A 17762-nucleotide genomic window follows, 5' to 3' on the forward strand; every position below is an offset into this window, starting at 1 on the left:
AGTTAGCACTGTAAGTGCATTCGATCTTAATAAGGTTTAGAAAATGTAGTTAGCAGCCTGTCTTCTGAACTTTTTACTGGATCAGTACAGTATGTGATAAAACATTCACATACTGTACTGATCCAGTAAAAAGTTCAGTCTGATTGCTGTCTGGTCAATATAGTTTGGGTCAGAGGATGAAAAATTTGGCCCTAACAGGTGATGACATCAAAAAGTTGTTTCTTTCATTTCTTATACATATTTGATATGTATAAGCTGTAATTGCAGCCACAGGGAATGTTATACCTATCTTCCCTTTGGGAAATTCTTCTACAGAAATTACAAATAGGTGTAGGTAGATCCAGTAGCACATAAGACAACAGGTTTATGTTATAACAGTCAGATCATTTTTTTTTTTGCCGCTACACGTCAGAAAAGAAAACTTTCATTACAAATATTTTCAGGCAGAAAATCTCTTCTCCAGCTGAATGACTTGTAATGAGGCAGGATGTACTGTAGCAATGAAGGATTTAGGCCAGTGCTAAGAGTTGCTGTCTGATGATGGGACTTCCAGTAGGGTGGGAATGTTAAGTAAAGTGGCTTAGCTGATAAAGTGAACATTTCTAGAAATTACACATTTTTCAGACAAATCTATCATCTAGAGTTGAATGAAAGTGAATGCCAACTAAAAACTCGCATAAAAGCTGTTTCTCTGATAATGGCATGACTGACTTGACTTAACACTAACTATAGTCTCGCATTGCCAGACCTTCCTTCACAGCGCTGCTGAGGAAGGTCTGGCTAGTCCACACAGCATTACGGGATGGGAGAGAAACGTGCTCTGGTTTATTGTCATGTCTTTTAAACAAATCACAATCATCTTTGGCGGAGCTAAGCGCCAGACAGAGCCCGGTGCCGCTGCAAAATAGCCTCTGGAAGGAACTTGTTTTGGTGGAACGTGTACGTTCAAAAGTTGTTTTAGTCATGCAACAGAAAACTCAGATTGGACAGATAGTCTAGCTAGCTGTCTGGATTTACCCTGCAGAGATCTGAGGAGCAGGTAACCATAGTCCTCAGAAATCCACCGGAGTTTAAAATTTCAACACAAAGAAAGCGGAAGGTGACGGACATCCGGCCCAAAAGAGTGACATCTGATGGAATTTCTGGGAGGAACGGACAAATCCTGGAAGTGGAACTTCGTGGATATAGACTACACTCACTATGACTGAATTATTCTCATATGATTTTGTGTGGTGCAGTTTTAGTATTTTCTTATGCAAAATGCAGACAGAGACTTTCCGTTCAATACACTCCATTTAGCAGCAACTCAAAACAACTTGGTGCAGCAGGAATTAGGGATCCATCTTTCAGCTGGAAAGCCTGGCCTCAATACAAAGAAATGGCAAACGTCCACCCTGCTGATGTGTCCTTGAGCGTGTTTTTATGTTTGTACCAGCTCAGGGTTATCACTTATTTTGTAAAATAGTTAACTAACACCTTTCTGTATGGCACAAAGAGACAAGGAGGAGGAGAGGGACAGCTGTTCATGAAACAAACCATGTGTCAGGAGTGGAATTTTTCCTGTGACAAGTTCATGATCTACAGAATGCTTCAGAGCCCGGTGCATTTGTAGCACACTTTCAAGTGGGTGTAAATGCAACACAGCAAACATGAGACGGAATAAACAACATGAGAAACTGCTGCAACAATGAAAATAATGAATGCTGAATCTTGTACACAAATACAGTAACGGCGTCCCGAAGACAATCAGATATTTGTCAGATCAGATATCCAATATCTGCTTTCTTTAAAAACACACGTCTAGATCTTTGATATTTGGACAGATGCAAGAGAAGAGACATTCTCTTATATGAATTTAGCGTGCTTGTGTGTGTGCACGTGGTGTCACAGTCATGCCTGTCAATCAAGACAACTTCAGAGAGCTCTGGTTGTGACTGGTGGTCGGTGTGGATGAATTTAACACACTCTTCAGTACAACACTTATCTCACACTCAAAATAACTTGCACTGGTTCTTTATGCTGGTGGTTCAAGTGAAAACTGCTTGTGAGCAAAAACATAACCTGCTTATCAAAATCTCACCTCGAGGTGAGACCTCTTGCCCCCATTTAAAAAAATTTGTTCCAACTTTTCACTCTATCGCATTCTCTTATTGCTGTTATCAGTGTGAAGGCTGATCTGTGCGGTGGATCTTGCATTTGCCTACTACAACCACATTTGTCAGCACCCTGTGTTTGCACAGGAAGCGACTAGTGTGTGTGTGTGTGTGTGTGTGTGTGTGTGTGGAGTCAGGAAGAGCATGAACAAGCAACAAAATATGTGTTTATCTTAGTGGAAGGAGTGTGTTCGTGAATAAAAACGGGGAGTGTTTATTGTGCTTCATGAATGAGATAGACAATCTGGATAGAGAAAGAAAGGGGGAGGAAAAAGGGGGCCAAACCATGTGAGGGCGATGAGTGAGTGGTAATGCGATCTCCTTTTGGTGCTTCTCCTCATCAAAACAAACCCTGTGAGCAATGCCTCCTGGGTAAACGGTTTGCGACCACTGAAGCTGTGACAAGTGCCATCTGTCACCGTCAGATCACATGCCACACACAGACTCACACAAATCTTTGCCTTGTCTCCTTCTGTTTAGTCAATACTGAAGGACACAAGCATACACATGTAATGTCTCCTTTTTTCCCTAGTATACTTTTGTCTCTGAAGCTCACACACACACACACACTCTATTTACCCTAGATGCAGTGGCACATGACACTGTGATCAGCTTGATAGTTCCGAATATACATTACATCTAACTTTCCCACAATCCCCCTATTCCTGTCACGCTGCCCGCAGTATAACTCTTAAACAAACAACATCTCTCTTCTGCTCATTAATCATCTTTGTGTACACACACACACACACACACACACACACACACACGTTGTAGCGCCTCAACTTGCATGCTCTATTGTTCTGGCTTTTTTCAATTTTTAATAGTTTTTCAACATCAGGCCTCCCACTGTTAAAGTCCACGTGGGTTTCTATTTTTTGTGTGTGTTTCTGGCTCAGGCAGCAGATGATGTGGGTGTTTGCACAGATGCTCTGTCTGATAATTAAATGGTATATTAAATCTCAGTAGTGACAGAATCTGCACTTTAGATATGAGCATGTCTTTCTCCGCCTTCTTTTCACTCTGCAGCGCGCTCTCTCTCTCTCTCTCTCTCTCTCTCTCTCTCTCTCTCCCAGTCTAGTTAACACTCCTTGTCCTTCGTCGTCCCCCTTTTCTTTGTACCTTTTCCCATTTATCTTGCTTAGTGCTTTTTTGTATATCTTATACTCTGCCTATGTACATTTGTCATGATGGCACTAGCAATTGAGCTCTCTTTGAATGGAGAGGGTGGCCTGGATTGGATCAACATTTGGCTTTCCCCATTTTATTATATATATATATATATATATATATATATATATATATATATATATATATATATATATATATATAGGGTGTGTGTGTCTTTTCTATGGTAAAGTATGTATGCAATGAGAGAAGGTGACCTGTGATATCTCAAACCGCCTCCATGCCCTTCCATTTTGTGATCTAAATTTAAACCTGATAAAATTCCTGAGCCTGTGAACATGGTTTACAACGTGTGTGTGTATGTGTCTTTCCGCCCATTTTGAGCTCAAATGCATATGAAAAATAAACATTTAGTTTGGAACATAAAAATCTTTGCTAATGAGATCTGTCATATTGCAACTGGTGCAATCAAAGAGTTAAGCAATCTTTTCCTCTAAAGCCTCCAGAAATAGCAGGTCATTTAGCGTGAGAAAGATGAAAGTTACATAGTAATGGATTTTTCTTTGGTCCCATGTTTGTTCTCTTTGAGAAAGTGTTAACAGATCATAGTGGACCTTTTGTGAGCTGTTTCTTTTCATGTTAAGACACTGTTCTTTCTCATTAGGGATACAGTTAGGTCTGGACTTGCTGTACTTGAGTAAATGGCTGCCTGTTAGCTTTAAGAGCTAACTAGTGTTTGTACCTTAGTTACCTTTTTAATCTTCTATAGCTCCTTGCAGACTTAGCCTAGTTATTATCCCGGGTTATCTTAGCCGCCGCTAAAGCTTTGACTGGACCTGCTGTGACAAGTTGCTGTGTTGTATTAGCAGCTCACTGCTAGGCTGGTGAACTGTTTGCATTTACTTGTTTGTGACTCTCTCCTCTAGGGTCTTTTTATAATGTTGATTTTAGGCACAACTAGCAACATTGCCATTATTATAGTCCTCTAAATAACTCGTATAGTCGGTGGAATTTGAAGCTGTCCCCTCACATATCTGCTCATATCATGTTGGAAAGAGCTTTACAGAATCAAGATCCATGCAGAAAGTTGTGCAAGAATGTAAGCATCAACACCACAAATATGTGTCAAGTGCAGTGTTTTTATACAATAATTTTTCACTTACGTGCTGTTTCCTTAGTATTTTGCTACTGAGGCTTTTTGTGTCCATTCCTCTGTGATGAGGTGAGGACAAGCAGGGAAAAGGGTTTTTTGTCAGGTTCTCATCTCACACATGCTGGGCATGTACACATACACACAACCCCTGTGCACCTACATGCAAACAGACACACTCATACATGCATACACGTGTTTTACTCCTCTGTAAAAACACATGCACATCACACACACACATAGACAGTTTGAGTTTTAGGACTCTGACAACCTGTAATCTCCTTTAATCCTTTCATTATGTTTTTGTTTTCCTTTCCGCTGTTTGGGGAAAAAGGTGAATGCAAACAGGAATTCCAGCATACAAAGAAAAACACACAGCCTCAGGCTGAGAAAACAAGAGCAGGGATTTTTTGGGAAGAGCAGGGACACGTGTGTTTGTGTGCATCGCTATTTGGCAAGAAGAAGAGAGACCGCATTGTTCTTATGATTGTGTTACATACATGTATATGTGAGCGTGTGTGTGTGTGCTTGCTGTGTTGTCTATTGCACATGCTGACCTGTGGACAGCGGGCTCATCTCTCTGCGGGTCACTGGACTCTCTCAGGTCTGATGGCCGCCAGTAACCCACTGTGAGAGAGACTGTGTAGATTCTAAACGCAGCCACATTTTAAAATGTTTGTGCGCGTTTGTGTCTAGAGTTTGGTCTTGTGTATCTGATTGTCATGTGTTTAGTTGGATTTCCCAAATAGTTTCTGTCATGGGGCATTTCATTTTGCGTCATTCCTTGTTTATTATGCATTTTAAAGCATAAGCTGAATTCCACATGTACAAAACTGTCCCTAGATAGACAGTTAGTGAGTTGTTATCTACAGTATTGAATAACACTTGATTGATAAAACATCTGCTTAGTGTTGGAGTCACTTTAATAGGCTTTAACCTGAATTCACCAGGTGATCGCCTTAATGTAAAGAGCTTTTAGAAACATGAAGTCAGCTGGAACTGTTAAGTCCTGTTAACCTTATTTTTCTCTGTTCTTACATGGTTTAATGACAATTCATAATTGAAAGCTAAAAGTTTTTTAATTTCTTATTGGATAATCAGCAGAAATTCTGTTGTACATCTAAAAGGTGTGTGTGTATGTGTCTAGTAGCTTGTAGCGGGGTGTGTGTGTGTGTGTGTGTGTGTGCGCGCCTAGTAGCTTGTAGTGTGCCTGCTCCTCCACATGGAATTCATTACAACGCTGTGGGATGTTTATTTTCTCTATTAATCCCTGTTCCTCTATTATCAAGAGCTCAGTCTGCCCCCAAACTTCTGCCCTGCAGACAAGCTGGCATATACACAAACACACATATACACATACACACACACACACACACACACACACACACACACACACACACACACATTTACACTTTGCTGTTAGACATGAATGATGCATTTTACCCCGCGACATTAGTCCAGCTCATTTCTTTCTTTTTTTTTTTTTTTCTCTAGTTGTGTGTTATTTTGCATATTCTCTCTCTCTGTGGTGTGATCTCAGATGTGATGTCATGGTTCAACATGCCCCTGGGACCTTGTAGCATCAGCGTGTTGTGATGATGTCTTGAACAACTGTGAACTTTATATTGGCATTCTTTATTGTTTAGTGTACACAGACGCAAATTCTTTCCCCAGATGAAAGCATCCCGTTCAACCAGGAGCATATGTCTTCCATTTACTGGCAGTGGTTTTGACCTTTCAACAAATTGTCAGCGTGTTTTTTTTTTTTTTAGATCAATTTTTTTAAATTATTTTTTAGCCCCATTTATCATCCAGACATACAGAACAAATTCCACAATATGTGCCAGGTAATGTCAAGTGGTGCAGATAAACGGATAAACAGATAAACATAAATTGAACAAGAGCAAAAACCCTCTCCCACCCCCCACCCTCTGCGGTCTTGAAGAAAACAAATTGTCTGCGTGTTTTGATGTGTGTGATTTGTATTTCCACCACTTATATTTCCACAAAAACATAAAACCTGAAAATGCCATCACTTGAAAGGGCCACTGCCGGATCGCATCAGAAAAACATACATTTTCAGGGTGAGATTTAGATTTATGATTGGTTAGGGTGCGGATAAGGATTGTTAGTGGTTAGGTTCAGGGTTAGAGGTCTGGTTTTCACTGTAAGCCAACAGCATTTCCTGATCCACCCTTATGAACACTGATGTGTTGTATGTTGCTGACTTGAACCAACTGTGCAAAAGCATGCTGATGATGTGTGAAACTGTCGAACTAGTCCCTGAAGCTTAGTTTTGGGAGGGGAAATGTAGAATATCTAGTCAATCTAACTTTAAAGATCTAAGAAAGAACCCAAACCCTCGTCTCTGTGTCTATGTCTTCTTGCAGGCTACTCGTGCCACTCTGACAGCTCACTGTTCGTCCCTGGGCGACTCTCTGAAGAAGGAAAATGAGCTGGCGCTGATCATCGATGGTCAGACGCTGAAATATGCACTGTCCTTCGAGCTTCGCCAGGCCTTCCTTGACTTGGCGTTGTCCTGCAAGGCTGTCATCTGCTGCCGGTAGGGAAGACTCAATCATCACACACATACAAATGCATAAGCAAACTTTGGTTTATTACAGAGTATCTGCACAGGTCTTAAAAGCAGGAAATGTTAGGAATTCTGAATTTACAAATAATAAAAATAATAAAATTCAGTGCTTTACCTTGGGTCTATCTTGACCAAAAACTTGTGACCAAAAAACTGAAACAAATGTGTCTGCAAGAAGTCTGGACAAAGTCTGAATTTTAATCTGTTAAAAGGTCAAGCACCCTTTTATTAGAATAGTTTTAGAGATACACAGGATAATTGTGGTATTGTAGGAAAACCCCTATGTACAAAGAAAAAGAAGAGGTTGTCTGCACACTCAAATTTGCACATTTCGACAGCAAAGCCTTGCTGTCTATTTGCTTGTTGTCCTGCACCTGTATCCAAGGTTTTCTTTAATTCTACTCAGACATGACAAGAATGACCACAAATGGTCTTCCTCAGGCAAAGGTGAGGGTGTGAGCTGTGATGACACCTTGGACATCATCTATGAAATTAATCCTGATGACTGTCAAAAGCTTGATTGCATGTTAGCAGGAGAAGGTTGGTGAGAGTGGGTGTCATTGTGGTTCAAATCCTCAAACTGCTCTATTTAATAAAGTAAGCCAATCAGCAACTGGAGGCACCTATTTAAAAAAAAAAAAAAGATCCATTGAGTCTTACCATATACAGATTCATTCACACCCTATTGTTTGCTTGATAAAGAGGGAGAGTGTCAGTGTGTGTGCATGTGCGGGTCTGTATAGCTGCGTGCATGTATATAAAGGTTGTCGGTTGCACACTGTCAGCAAATGAACGAGAATGATAAAAGCCTGTCCTGGTGCACAGCAGGAGTAATGTAATACAATACGCCGCTTGGAAATGTCAAAGCAATGACTCACTTACTGTTGGCACCCCAGGAATGGGGACCAACACACACAGACACACACAGACATTGCCATTATACATTTCCATTCATACAAAGTGCACTCTGTTCATAGAATGTTTACTGCTTGTTCCCTTTTTTGGTCATGTTCCACTCAGCACCATCTGTGATGTTTAACAAAAGAGTTTCCACTCTCCTATGTGTGTGATCGTACGCGTACATGTGTGTGTACAGCCAGGAGGGAAGTAATTGACTCTCCCTTGCATATCCAGGCCATATCCGGACTCAGGTCTCACAGGCCTTGCAAACAGCCTCCAGCTTCCTTTCCTCTATCCTTCACTCCATCGCTCTCTTTATGTGCACATCTCTCCTTCCCTATTTCCTCCTCCCCTTCACAGCTCTCTCTCTACCCTGGTTAGGGCTGGGTATCCAACATCAAATGGTCTGATTCAAAGGGAGTTCCTGATTTTAAATCAAAAATGTTGCCACTTTTAAAATGTATCCAAAAGAGCAAACTTGAGGTACTCAACTGTAGAAGAGCATAGTGGAGTTTGGATAAAAAGCCTTTATTAGGTACATAGCTTATTCATAAATGAGGTCTTCATCAGGGTGCTCCTCTACGTATGAGTACCTGAGGTTTGCGTTTTCGCACATTTTGAAGGTTTTAACCCTTTTTCAATAGGAGCACCAGCATTACTTTAAGTGCATCCCAAGTTTTGCCCTTTGAGCAAAACATTTGGGATTTTTTGTTTTTATAAGCAGTTAGTTCTTGTACAGCTGCTTGTGTTTAGACAATATTTAACATTTGAGGGATTTGGCTCCAACCCTGCAAGGGTTTTGTAGAAAAAAAACTTTTATATTTATCAAAGTAAGAAATCAGGAACAAATCTTGACTCTGGTAGATATTTGTATTTTGTACTGTAGGTTGGTGGTTCCCAAGGATTTTGTTGCTCAGATTCTTTAATTTGAATAATTATAAGAGGCCAGATGAGATAAAACTGAACCAAAACAAAGAAAAGTTGAATCTCACGATGCCTTGGGAGGTCCCGACCCGCATATTGCGAGCCACTGCTGTAGGCAATTCCTGTTGTGAGTGTGGCACAATACTGTTAATAAGGTGCCTGTACATAATGAGCTGTAACTTTGACTTTTAAGACTTTCAAGTATCTCACCTACTGTGTGTGTGTGTGTGTGTGGTGTGTGTCTCAGGGGCGGGTGCACTAGTACGCATGGCTTCCTGACTTCACTGGGCGTTTGTTTATAGGAGGACTTAGCGGCTGCTTATTTTCTGCTCAGTTCCACCACGAAGAGCACTGGGAGCCTTTCATCTCTTCCAACGCCACTTTACACAATTCCAGACACTGTTAGCAGTGTTTAGAGGAAAGGTAGAGTGAGACAGAGAGAGAGATAAAGAGAGATTTGTGGTCAGAGGCCAAGAGACGCACAGGCAGACGCACACATACACACACTTCAGACGCAGAATCGGAAAACACAAAGAGCAGAGGTTGATCCCATCCTTCTGCAACGACTACACAGGCGAAGACTGTAAGGTGTGTGTGTGTGTGTGTGTGTCTGTGTGTCTGTCTGTGTGTGTGTGTGTGTGTGTGTTTTTCTGCACATGCCTATCTATGAATACTAAGCAGACCACCCAGCTCTGTGATTTCAGCTTGACCGGGACTTGATCCTTCTTACATATTCATAGAAGATGGACCGTCTTTATGACATGTGGGCTCCAGCCGGATGTGTGTGTGAAGGGTCATACATCTGCTCATAATTTCATTTTATCATATCTTCATCAAAGCATCATGCTGCAATCTGTTTGCATGTGACGGCTCATGCAGCTGCACATAATTAGATTTTATAATATCATTATCCGAGCACTGACGTACACAGTGGGGATTTGATGGAAGACTTAAGAGTTAGAGCTGTACTTGACACACGCAGAGAAACCGTCATTGTGAAAGTGACTCCTCCTCTTTCTAGGAACAGTTTGAAGTATTGTCCACACAATAGCCCAGTGTTGATACTCAAATTACTTTCACCTAATACATCACTGAGGCTCAGGTAATTACTATAATCAGGGAAATGTAATGTAAATATTTAATATCTGGATTTCGGTTAGTCTCTTCTAATGCAGCCAATAGACAAATGGCCTACTGTAACTAACTAATAGACACCACGTTTTATATCAAACACGAATATGCCGTCTTATGGTGAAATGTTTTTGTCTCATACTGCGCTTGTGCGCCTACAGTTGCAAGTCCTGTACTGTGGGAAATATAACTTGCTTTGTTATTTAAGTTTAATCCCAGTCCCAGTATCGGGTTTCTCCCATGTCTCCTCCTTTGTAGATATATTTGTTTTCACAGTACAGGTTGCAGGTAGTAAGAACAAGACTCACTTAAGCTGTGTGCATGTGAATGACAGGCAGTAGGAACGCCTCCTCATACAAAGCATGTTTTGAAAGCAGAGATGAGGACAAATTTCCTGATATATCTCCCTGGAAAAAAAAAAAAGAACTATTATCCAAAGCTGAACTTTTAACTATAACTTTTCAACTTCAAATGCACATGAGAAGCAGGATTGTATAAATATCTTAATAGCTTGGCAAAAAAGAAACCCTTCTCTCGTCACTGCTTCACAAAATGAACAGTGTGAGCCGATCAAAACCTCCAGAATAGATACTAAATGGACCTTGTGGTACTGTTTCCAAAGTCAAGAATGAATTTTGAATCAGTTTTGAAACCAACATGGATGATAACTCCTTAACATGCTCAGAAAAGAATGGTGGAAGAAATTAAGGATTGATGTGGGAAAAGAAACCCTTCCAAAACCTCATTAGTAAAGCCAAACTAGAAAACCAATACAACAGAGGGCATTGGTTGGAGCTGTTTTCTCATTTGTCCGCAGGTGTAACACATGGCACCATAAAATGAAAGAATATCCACAGTACTTCAGCAAATGCAGCATAACGCCTCACTATCGTCTCTCAGTGGCCCCGAGGGAAACGTCTGTAATTGAGCCTCCCTTCCCTGGGTCCTTCATTGTCACTGAAGAGACAGAACTGGTTATGGACAGAAGGATCAGTGATACAGGTCAAGAGGGTGGAGTACCACTGGAAGCTTTCTGAACACACACACACACACACACACACACACACACATACACACACACACACACACACACACTCTCTCACACTGAGGCACTCACATGTATGCAGATGTGCATAAACACACACCGCTGTAAACCTACACATGTGCGTGCGTGTGTGTGTGTGTGTGTGTGTGTGTGTGCGTGTGTCAATTTTTCGTTTCCCTTTCAACTGTTTCCCACTCCTAGCGTTTCAGGCTTTATTCTTTCCTAATTGCAAGCATCTTTGTTTATTTCCCCTCCATCTCAAAATGTATTTCTTCTTTTCTTTCTTTCTCACAGTATTCTTTTATCTTCCCCAGTACAGCTGTGTACACATAAACCAACCATCTCTGTCTATCTCTTCCTATTGTTTCTGCAGAGTGTCTCCGCTGCAGAAGTCTGAGATTGTGGATATGGTGAAGAAATACGTTAAGGCAATCACGCTGGCGATAGGCGACGGTGCCAACGACGTGGGCATGATTCAGACGGCTCATGTTGGAGTGGGGATCAGTGGCAATGAGGGCATGCAGGCCACCAACTCTTCTGACTACTCCATAGCACAGGTAGGATGCAGACATAGCATGGAGACATGCAGAAGACAGTAGTTCATGCTTGGTTAGGGTCATACAGATATGTTACAGCAGGGGTCATCAACTACATTTTTCCAAGGGCCAGAATGTTTTTAAGCAGACACTCCGGGGGCCGGACTTACAAATAAAGAAAATAAAATGAATTTATACCTAATACGCCCATTCTTGTTTGAAATTTTCACTTTCTTACTGAATTAATGCTATATTTAATTTTTTTTTTTTTTTTTTTTTTTACATGTATTAGTGTGAGCAAACTCCTAAAAAACATGGAAACTCCATAATGATAACTAGCTCTTTAACTAGAAAAAGATCTCAGACTAGGAGGCAGTTCACTGAGGAGTGATGGTTAAAGTCTGTGATTAGGGAAACATGGTTGTAGTATGCAGCGTCCTGATTGGTGGAAAATGCTTGCAGAAAGAAATGGCTGTTGTCAGGTAATGGTGAATGATGAATGGACTGATAAGCAGGCTATGCATTCGTCATGTATGCCCCATTTGCAATGAAACAATGCTGTTGCAAAATAATACAACCAGCATCATCATCAACAATAAAGAACGCGAACATAACGATTGCGTCATTCACGTGCATATTAAGTAGCCACATGTATCTGTTTTGGTCTTATAATACATCCATAGGTTTACAGCTCCAGCGGAGACGATGGCTCGTTCAGCCAGCAGTTAAGTTTATAAGAATTTGTCCAAATTTCAAGATTCCCAGCAAACTAAGATAAACAGTTAGACTACAAACAGACAGCTTTTGTTTTAGCTTGTTTGTAAAAATTTGCTATTTGCAGAGTAGGCTAGAGCTGTGTTCGCATAAAACAGCGCGGTGGACAAGAGTGGACTGAGCAGACAGAGCAGATTGAAATATCGCTTTCTACATGTTTATGCCTGTCTATACAGGTGAGTGCACTGCTAAGTATTGACTTTTTACTCACAAAGTTTTTATTGTAGCCTACCTACAGTAACCAGACTAGCGTGAGTTGATCTGCCCCAGCGGCCATTGGTAATCCTCTTTGTATCGTTCCCAGTCAGGTAGTGCGTGTTTTAACGCACATCTCGGCTCAGCTGTGTGTTTGTGGAGCGCGGGCATCGCTGTACAGAATCCCGGCATGTGAATAGAGATGCAAATACAGGGGGCTGGGTTTGTGCTCTACTTGTGTAATGTTACCTGCTGTAAATGCTTGAAATGCTAAATAACAGAATGCATTTTTTCCTCTTCACATTTTCTGAAGTCATGATTAGGCCTATTCTGCGGGCCAGACTAAACGCTTTGGTGGGCCGGATGTGGCCCGCGGGCCGCCAGTTGACATTGGCTGTGTTACAGGCTTTATATAAACGTAGATAATGGATTCATGCTTGGTTGTCCACCCTGCTTAAGTGTCTTAAGGCAAGACACTGAATTCTTACCTGCTCACTCTTCATCTGATCCTGATCTTTGACCTCCCTGGAGGGGGACAACTGAAATGAGAATTTACTTACAGAGGTCACTCAGTATCATGAACGAACAGCTCATAACAAGTGTTTCTATTCTTACAACAAAACAAAGAATTCCGGAAAGTCCACAAAAAATCAAAACATTTATATGCTCTTAGCAGTGTCAGAAAGTGGGTTAATTGTATACAAACAATTAGTCCTTTTTTTTATGCTAAAATATATTTAATGTTAAAATTTAAACATGAATCACTTGAAAAGAGTAATAATTTAAAGAAAATGTATTTAGCTCAAGGCATTATTATCCCCTTTTCCCCAAATTTCTCAATTTGTTTAAATAAAAAGATTGTCCAACAGGACAGCTAAGAATCTCCCATTAGTGCTGAGAAGATTAGTTGATTATTTAATTTGACAGGAAATTAATTGAAATTCTGATGGTTGTTTAATCATTTCAATCATTTATTAATAAAGAATGTCAGACATTCTCTTGTGAATTAAATATCTTAAGATGTTGCACTGTTTGTCAGACAAATCTAGTTGTTAGAAGATGTCGCTATGGGCTCCGGGAAATTGTGATTTTCCCTATTTTCTGACATTTTATAGACTAAACTACCGTACTAAACAACAAACAAAATAATAAGATTATTTGATAACTAAATATTTGTTATTTTCAACCCTAGTTACCATTATCTTTATGACCTGTAGTGACAACTTAATGCAAACGTGAACTGGATGAAATGAACCAGAGGGTTCTCCTAATTACTGAGGAGTCTTATCTTTTCTGTCTCTGTCTCACACAAACGCATTCTGTCACTTTCACTGTTTGTGTTGTTTATCTTTCAGCCTTTGGGCATCTTGCATAACTTATCTGTATCAGTGGGCCGCCTCTTTCTTGTCTCCCAGTCACATTCTTAATATTCTCTCGGTTCCCTTTCTATCTCAGATTTTCTTTTTTAACTCTCTTCTTTCTTTAATTATAGTAATGAATATCTCTCTCCTCTCTTTTTCCCTAATTGGTAGTTCTCCTACCTAGAGAAGCTGCTATTGGTCCACGGGGCGTGGAGCTACAACCGTGTCACCAAGTGCATCCTCTACTGTTTCTATAAGAATGTGGTCCTCTACATTATAGAGGTAGGAGCTTCACCACCACACCCTCTCTGTTTCTCACACACACACACACACACACACACACACACACTAACAGAGACATTTTGCAGCTGTTTGTCGACATGGCTGACAGTGATGGAAGAGGTACCCTTCTGGTGTCTGCTTTCTGTCTCTTTTGCACACACAGAAAAAAAAAAACGTGTGTTTAGATCAGCAGTGACAAGACCTTGGCTCCAAGGGTCGACAGCGGTGTGTGTGTGTGTGTGTGTGAGTGAGTGAGATGAAGGGGCACACTGCAGCCCTGGCCTGCCTGTTATGAGGGGTATGTGTCAGCTGTGCTCTACCCCCTGCTCACCCCTCTGTCTCACATTAAGGATGCCGGCAGGTGCAGGACCTCATGGAAGACTACTGTCCCACTCACACCACCACTCTGTGCCTGTGTATATGTATATGTGTGTGTTTCCATGATTATCTCACATGATTGGCTGTCTGCAGGGCACACTAGGCCAAAGGTTAGAGACTGTGTGTGTGTGTGTGTGTGTGTGTGTGTGTGTGTGTGTGTTACCCCCTAGGCTGTATGTCACAACTCCCACCAGCGGCCCAAAACATCTTCTCTATCTGCCTTTCAGATCAGCCTACGTCTGCCCTGTGTGCATGAAGGTGTTAATAAAGGTTTCCCCTGGAACAGAGTCATATTTAGACACTGTGTTTTCAGTAAATTACGTTCTATAAAATCAGAAAGTGGTTTCAGAGGCAGCCACAACCTGCGTGAGGAATGCATTTAAAACTTCCTGCCAGAAGACTTAATGGAGCTACAGGAAGTGCAACTACTATAATAGCATATTTTATATTTAAACATTATTTCAACATTGCCAGATGAAATATTGTGCTTTAGAAACATTACTGTAAACACATTGGACCACCATCTGTTTAGCCTCTCACATCAGTAGTATTGTTGTTAGCTCTTGTGTTTCTCAAAATTATGACCACAATTCCTATAAACCCCACTTATTTCTATCCTTATTCACTTCTTTTCTTCAAGATGTTAATGGAAGAGGATAAAATGTTGAAAAAAAAATTAGTAATAAAAATACATTTACACAGACATTTATGAAGAAAGAGTACTATTTCCCAGATCTCTGACTTGAATTCACCAACAGAAATCACCCATTGCGAGGAAGTCTGTACAGAAGGAATGCTTGCTCTCTCCCTATTTTGTGCTATATAGTGATGTAACAAAAAGTTCTGGCCCATCATAGAGTCTTAAGTCTTGTAAACTATGACAGACCTTCACTCACATACCTGGATGTTACCTGATGAAGGTAATTGAAATGTCATAACTAAAATAAAAGTGACTGACAGTGTGCAGGAGTTTTGGTTTCCTCTGGCACTATAAAGTACAAAATGTTCTACTGAAGTTGTTTTTATTATGTGTTCATATATATTTTGCTAACTCCCCCTGCTGTTTCAACTATCAGTACCTCCCTAAGGCAGATTTACCCTCCGCTATTGTTTCTCTCATCCCCTCTCATCCCTCTCTCTTTGTGTCCCAGCTCTGGTTTGCCTTTGTGAACGGGTTCTCTGGCCAGATCCTTTTTGAGCGCTGGTGTATAGGCCTCTACAACGTGGTGAGTAACTGCCCTCACTCCCTCTCAAACTCCCTCTTTTCCATTTCTCCACTCTCTGCCTAAGTCTCACCCCCTCCCTGTTTTACTAAATCTCTCGCTCTCTACCTAGCTAATCGATCTATACTTTGTCTTTTTATCACTGCTCTTTCTGAATGCCAGAAACAGTTGTATGCATGTGTGTGTGAGAGTTTTTTTTCTGTGTGAACTTATGTCTGAATGCAGATGCCTTCAAGCTCCCCACTTTTAAAATTTTATGAAGTTCCTTTTATGCCACTGCTGATATGAACACTGATTGTCCAGCGAGTCAAAGTGTATACACGCTGCTCTGTCATCTTGTGTGTGATGCAGATATTTACTGCACTGCCTCCGTTCACTCTGGGGATATTTGACCGACCGTGCAGCCAGCAGAACATGCTCCGTTTCCCACAGCTCTACCGAATCACCCAGAATGCTGAGGGCTTCAACACCAAGGTACATGCACACACACTTACAGTCCGCATGCACATGCACACACACACACACACACACACACACACACACACACACACACACACACACACACACACACACACACATACATGTACATGCACATGTGCTGCATCTTAAGTCAAAGCTAAGCACTCTGCATTCGACTTGTCATGCCTTGTGGCTCATCTGTGGGATTGACGAGTGATGCCTGCTGTTTGTTTGGGACGCCGGTGAGTAAACAGGAGTAGCATGGAGACTGGGATGTTTCCATGGCAACTCCTAATAAGATTCATAGGGCCAGAATAAGGAAGTCTTTCATTTTAGAGAGTACACCAGCAACCCAACCTACTGTATGTGTGGGAGTGTGTGTTAATGTGTACAGTTCAGGAGAGCACTTTTGATGGCAAGAGCACAGTGGAAGTTGTGTGTTACTGTGAGGAATTGCTGTTTTTGTACGTTTTTATGTGTGGTGGCATATATGTGCTTTCACTCACTGATGTTTTTCACTCTTTTCTCCCCTCTATCTCTCTTTCTGTCTCTCTCTCTCTTTCTCTGTCTTTCAGGTGTTTTGGGGTCACTGTATCAATGCACTGATTCATTCAATTATTCTCTTTTGGTTTCCGCTTAAAATGTTAGAGCATGGTAAGTGACATGCCCGAGTAACTCCTCTACATTCCCATAATTCCGGCTGGTAACCCTTTGTCATTAGGTGTGTGTGTGTGTGTGTGTGTGTGTGTGTGTGTGTGTGTGTGTGTTCCCCGCAGACTCGTCGTTCAGTAACGGTCAGGGAAATGACTACCTGTTTGTTGGAAACATGGTCTACACAGTAAGCATCTTACTTGTATGTTTGATGTGTTTATGTGTCTTTTTGTTTATATAATTCAGTTTTTATTTCTGTGTCTTTTGGCATGCATTTTGCATATGCACATTATTTGTGTACACACCGGCACTATGCTGCTTCCTCAGAGACGTTATGAGTCTCCAGTCAATCTTGTTACGTCTAGCCAGTCTGTCTCTTCTCCACACTCATCCATCTGTTCTCTATATTCACTTCTCTATCTTACACTCTCACTATTATTTTACTCCCTACATTCCCATGTGAATTTTAGTGGTGTTTATTTGTTATGTTATGTGTATGTAGACTACAGGGGGCTGTATGGGTCCTGAGTTTTTTCACTGACATTGCTAAGTTTACTATATAACATTTAATGTTTATTATCTCCACAGTCGCCAGCCAAGTAATCCTGTTTCTGTTTTTTTATTTGCCTTCCCTCCCTCGTGTGTGTGTGTGTGTGTTTGTGTGTGTTTTTGTGTGTGTGTGTGTGTGTGTGTAGTATGTGGTAGTTACAGTATGTCTGAAAGCTGGAATAGAGACCACCGCTTGGACCAAGGTAAAAACATTAACACACTAATGCGCCACACCACATGTGCTGTATTTTACTCAACTGTTGATAAATTAAGAGGAGGGGGGAATACATGGGAAAAGATGTGGTGTACCTTGATCTTGTGGTGGAGGTC

General features: G+C 41.1%; 1 protein-coding gene across 13 annotated transcripts in view; it reads left to right on the forward strand.

The window, feature by feature from the left end:
- Nucleotides 1-17762, forward strand: part of atp8a2 (ATPase phospholipid transporting 8A2) — a 50118-nt gene that overhangs the window by 23436 nt on the left and 8920 nt on the right. For 10 of the 13 annotated variants that reach the window (XM_078281222.1, XM_078281218.1, XM_078281221.1 and 7 more), the window contains 8 exons: nt 6822-6994; nt 11398-11581; nt 14062-14172; nt 15702-15776; nt 16125-16247; nt 16808-16886; nt 17009-17070; nt 17579-17635. In XM_078281222.1, coding sequence (XP_078137348.1) covers nt 6822-6994; nt 11398-11581; nt 14062-14172; nt 15702-15776; nt 16125-16247; nt 16808-16886; nt 17009-17070; nt 17579-17635 — 864 coding nt within the window. The remainder of the gene's footprint in view (nt 1-6821; nt 6995-11397; nt 11582-14061; nt 14173-15701; nt 15777-16124; nt 16248-16807; nt 16887-17008; nt 17071-17578; nt 17636-17762) is intronic. The other 3 variants (XM_078281229.1, XM_078281228.1, XM_078281231.1) reach the window with 1 other exon arrangement.

The sequence above is a fragment of the Sander vitreus genome, chromosome 22 (assembly GCF_031162955.1).
Source record: "Sander vitreus isolate 19-12246 chromosome 22, sanVit1, whole genome shotgun sequence".
In the NCBI taxonomy this organism is placed as follows: Eukaryota; Metazoa; Chordata; class Actinopteri; order Perciformes; family Percidae; genus Sander; species Sander vitreus.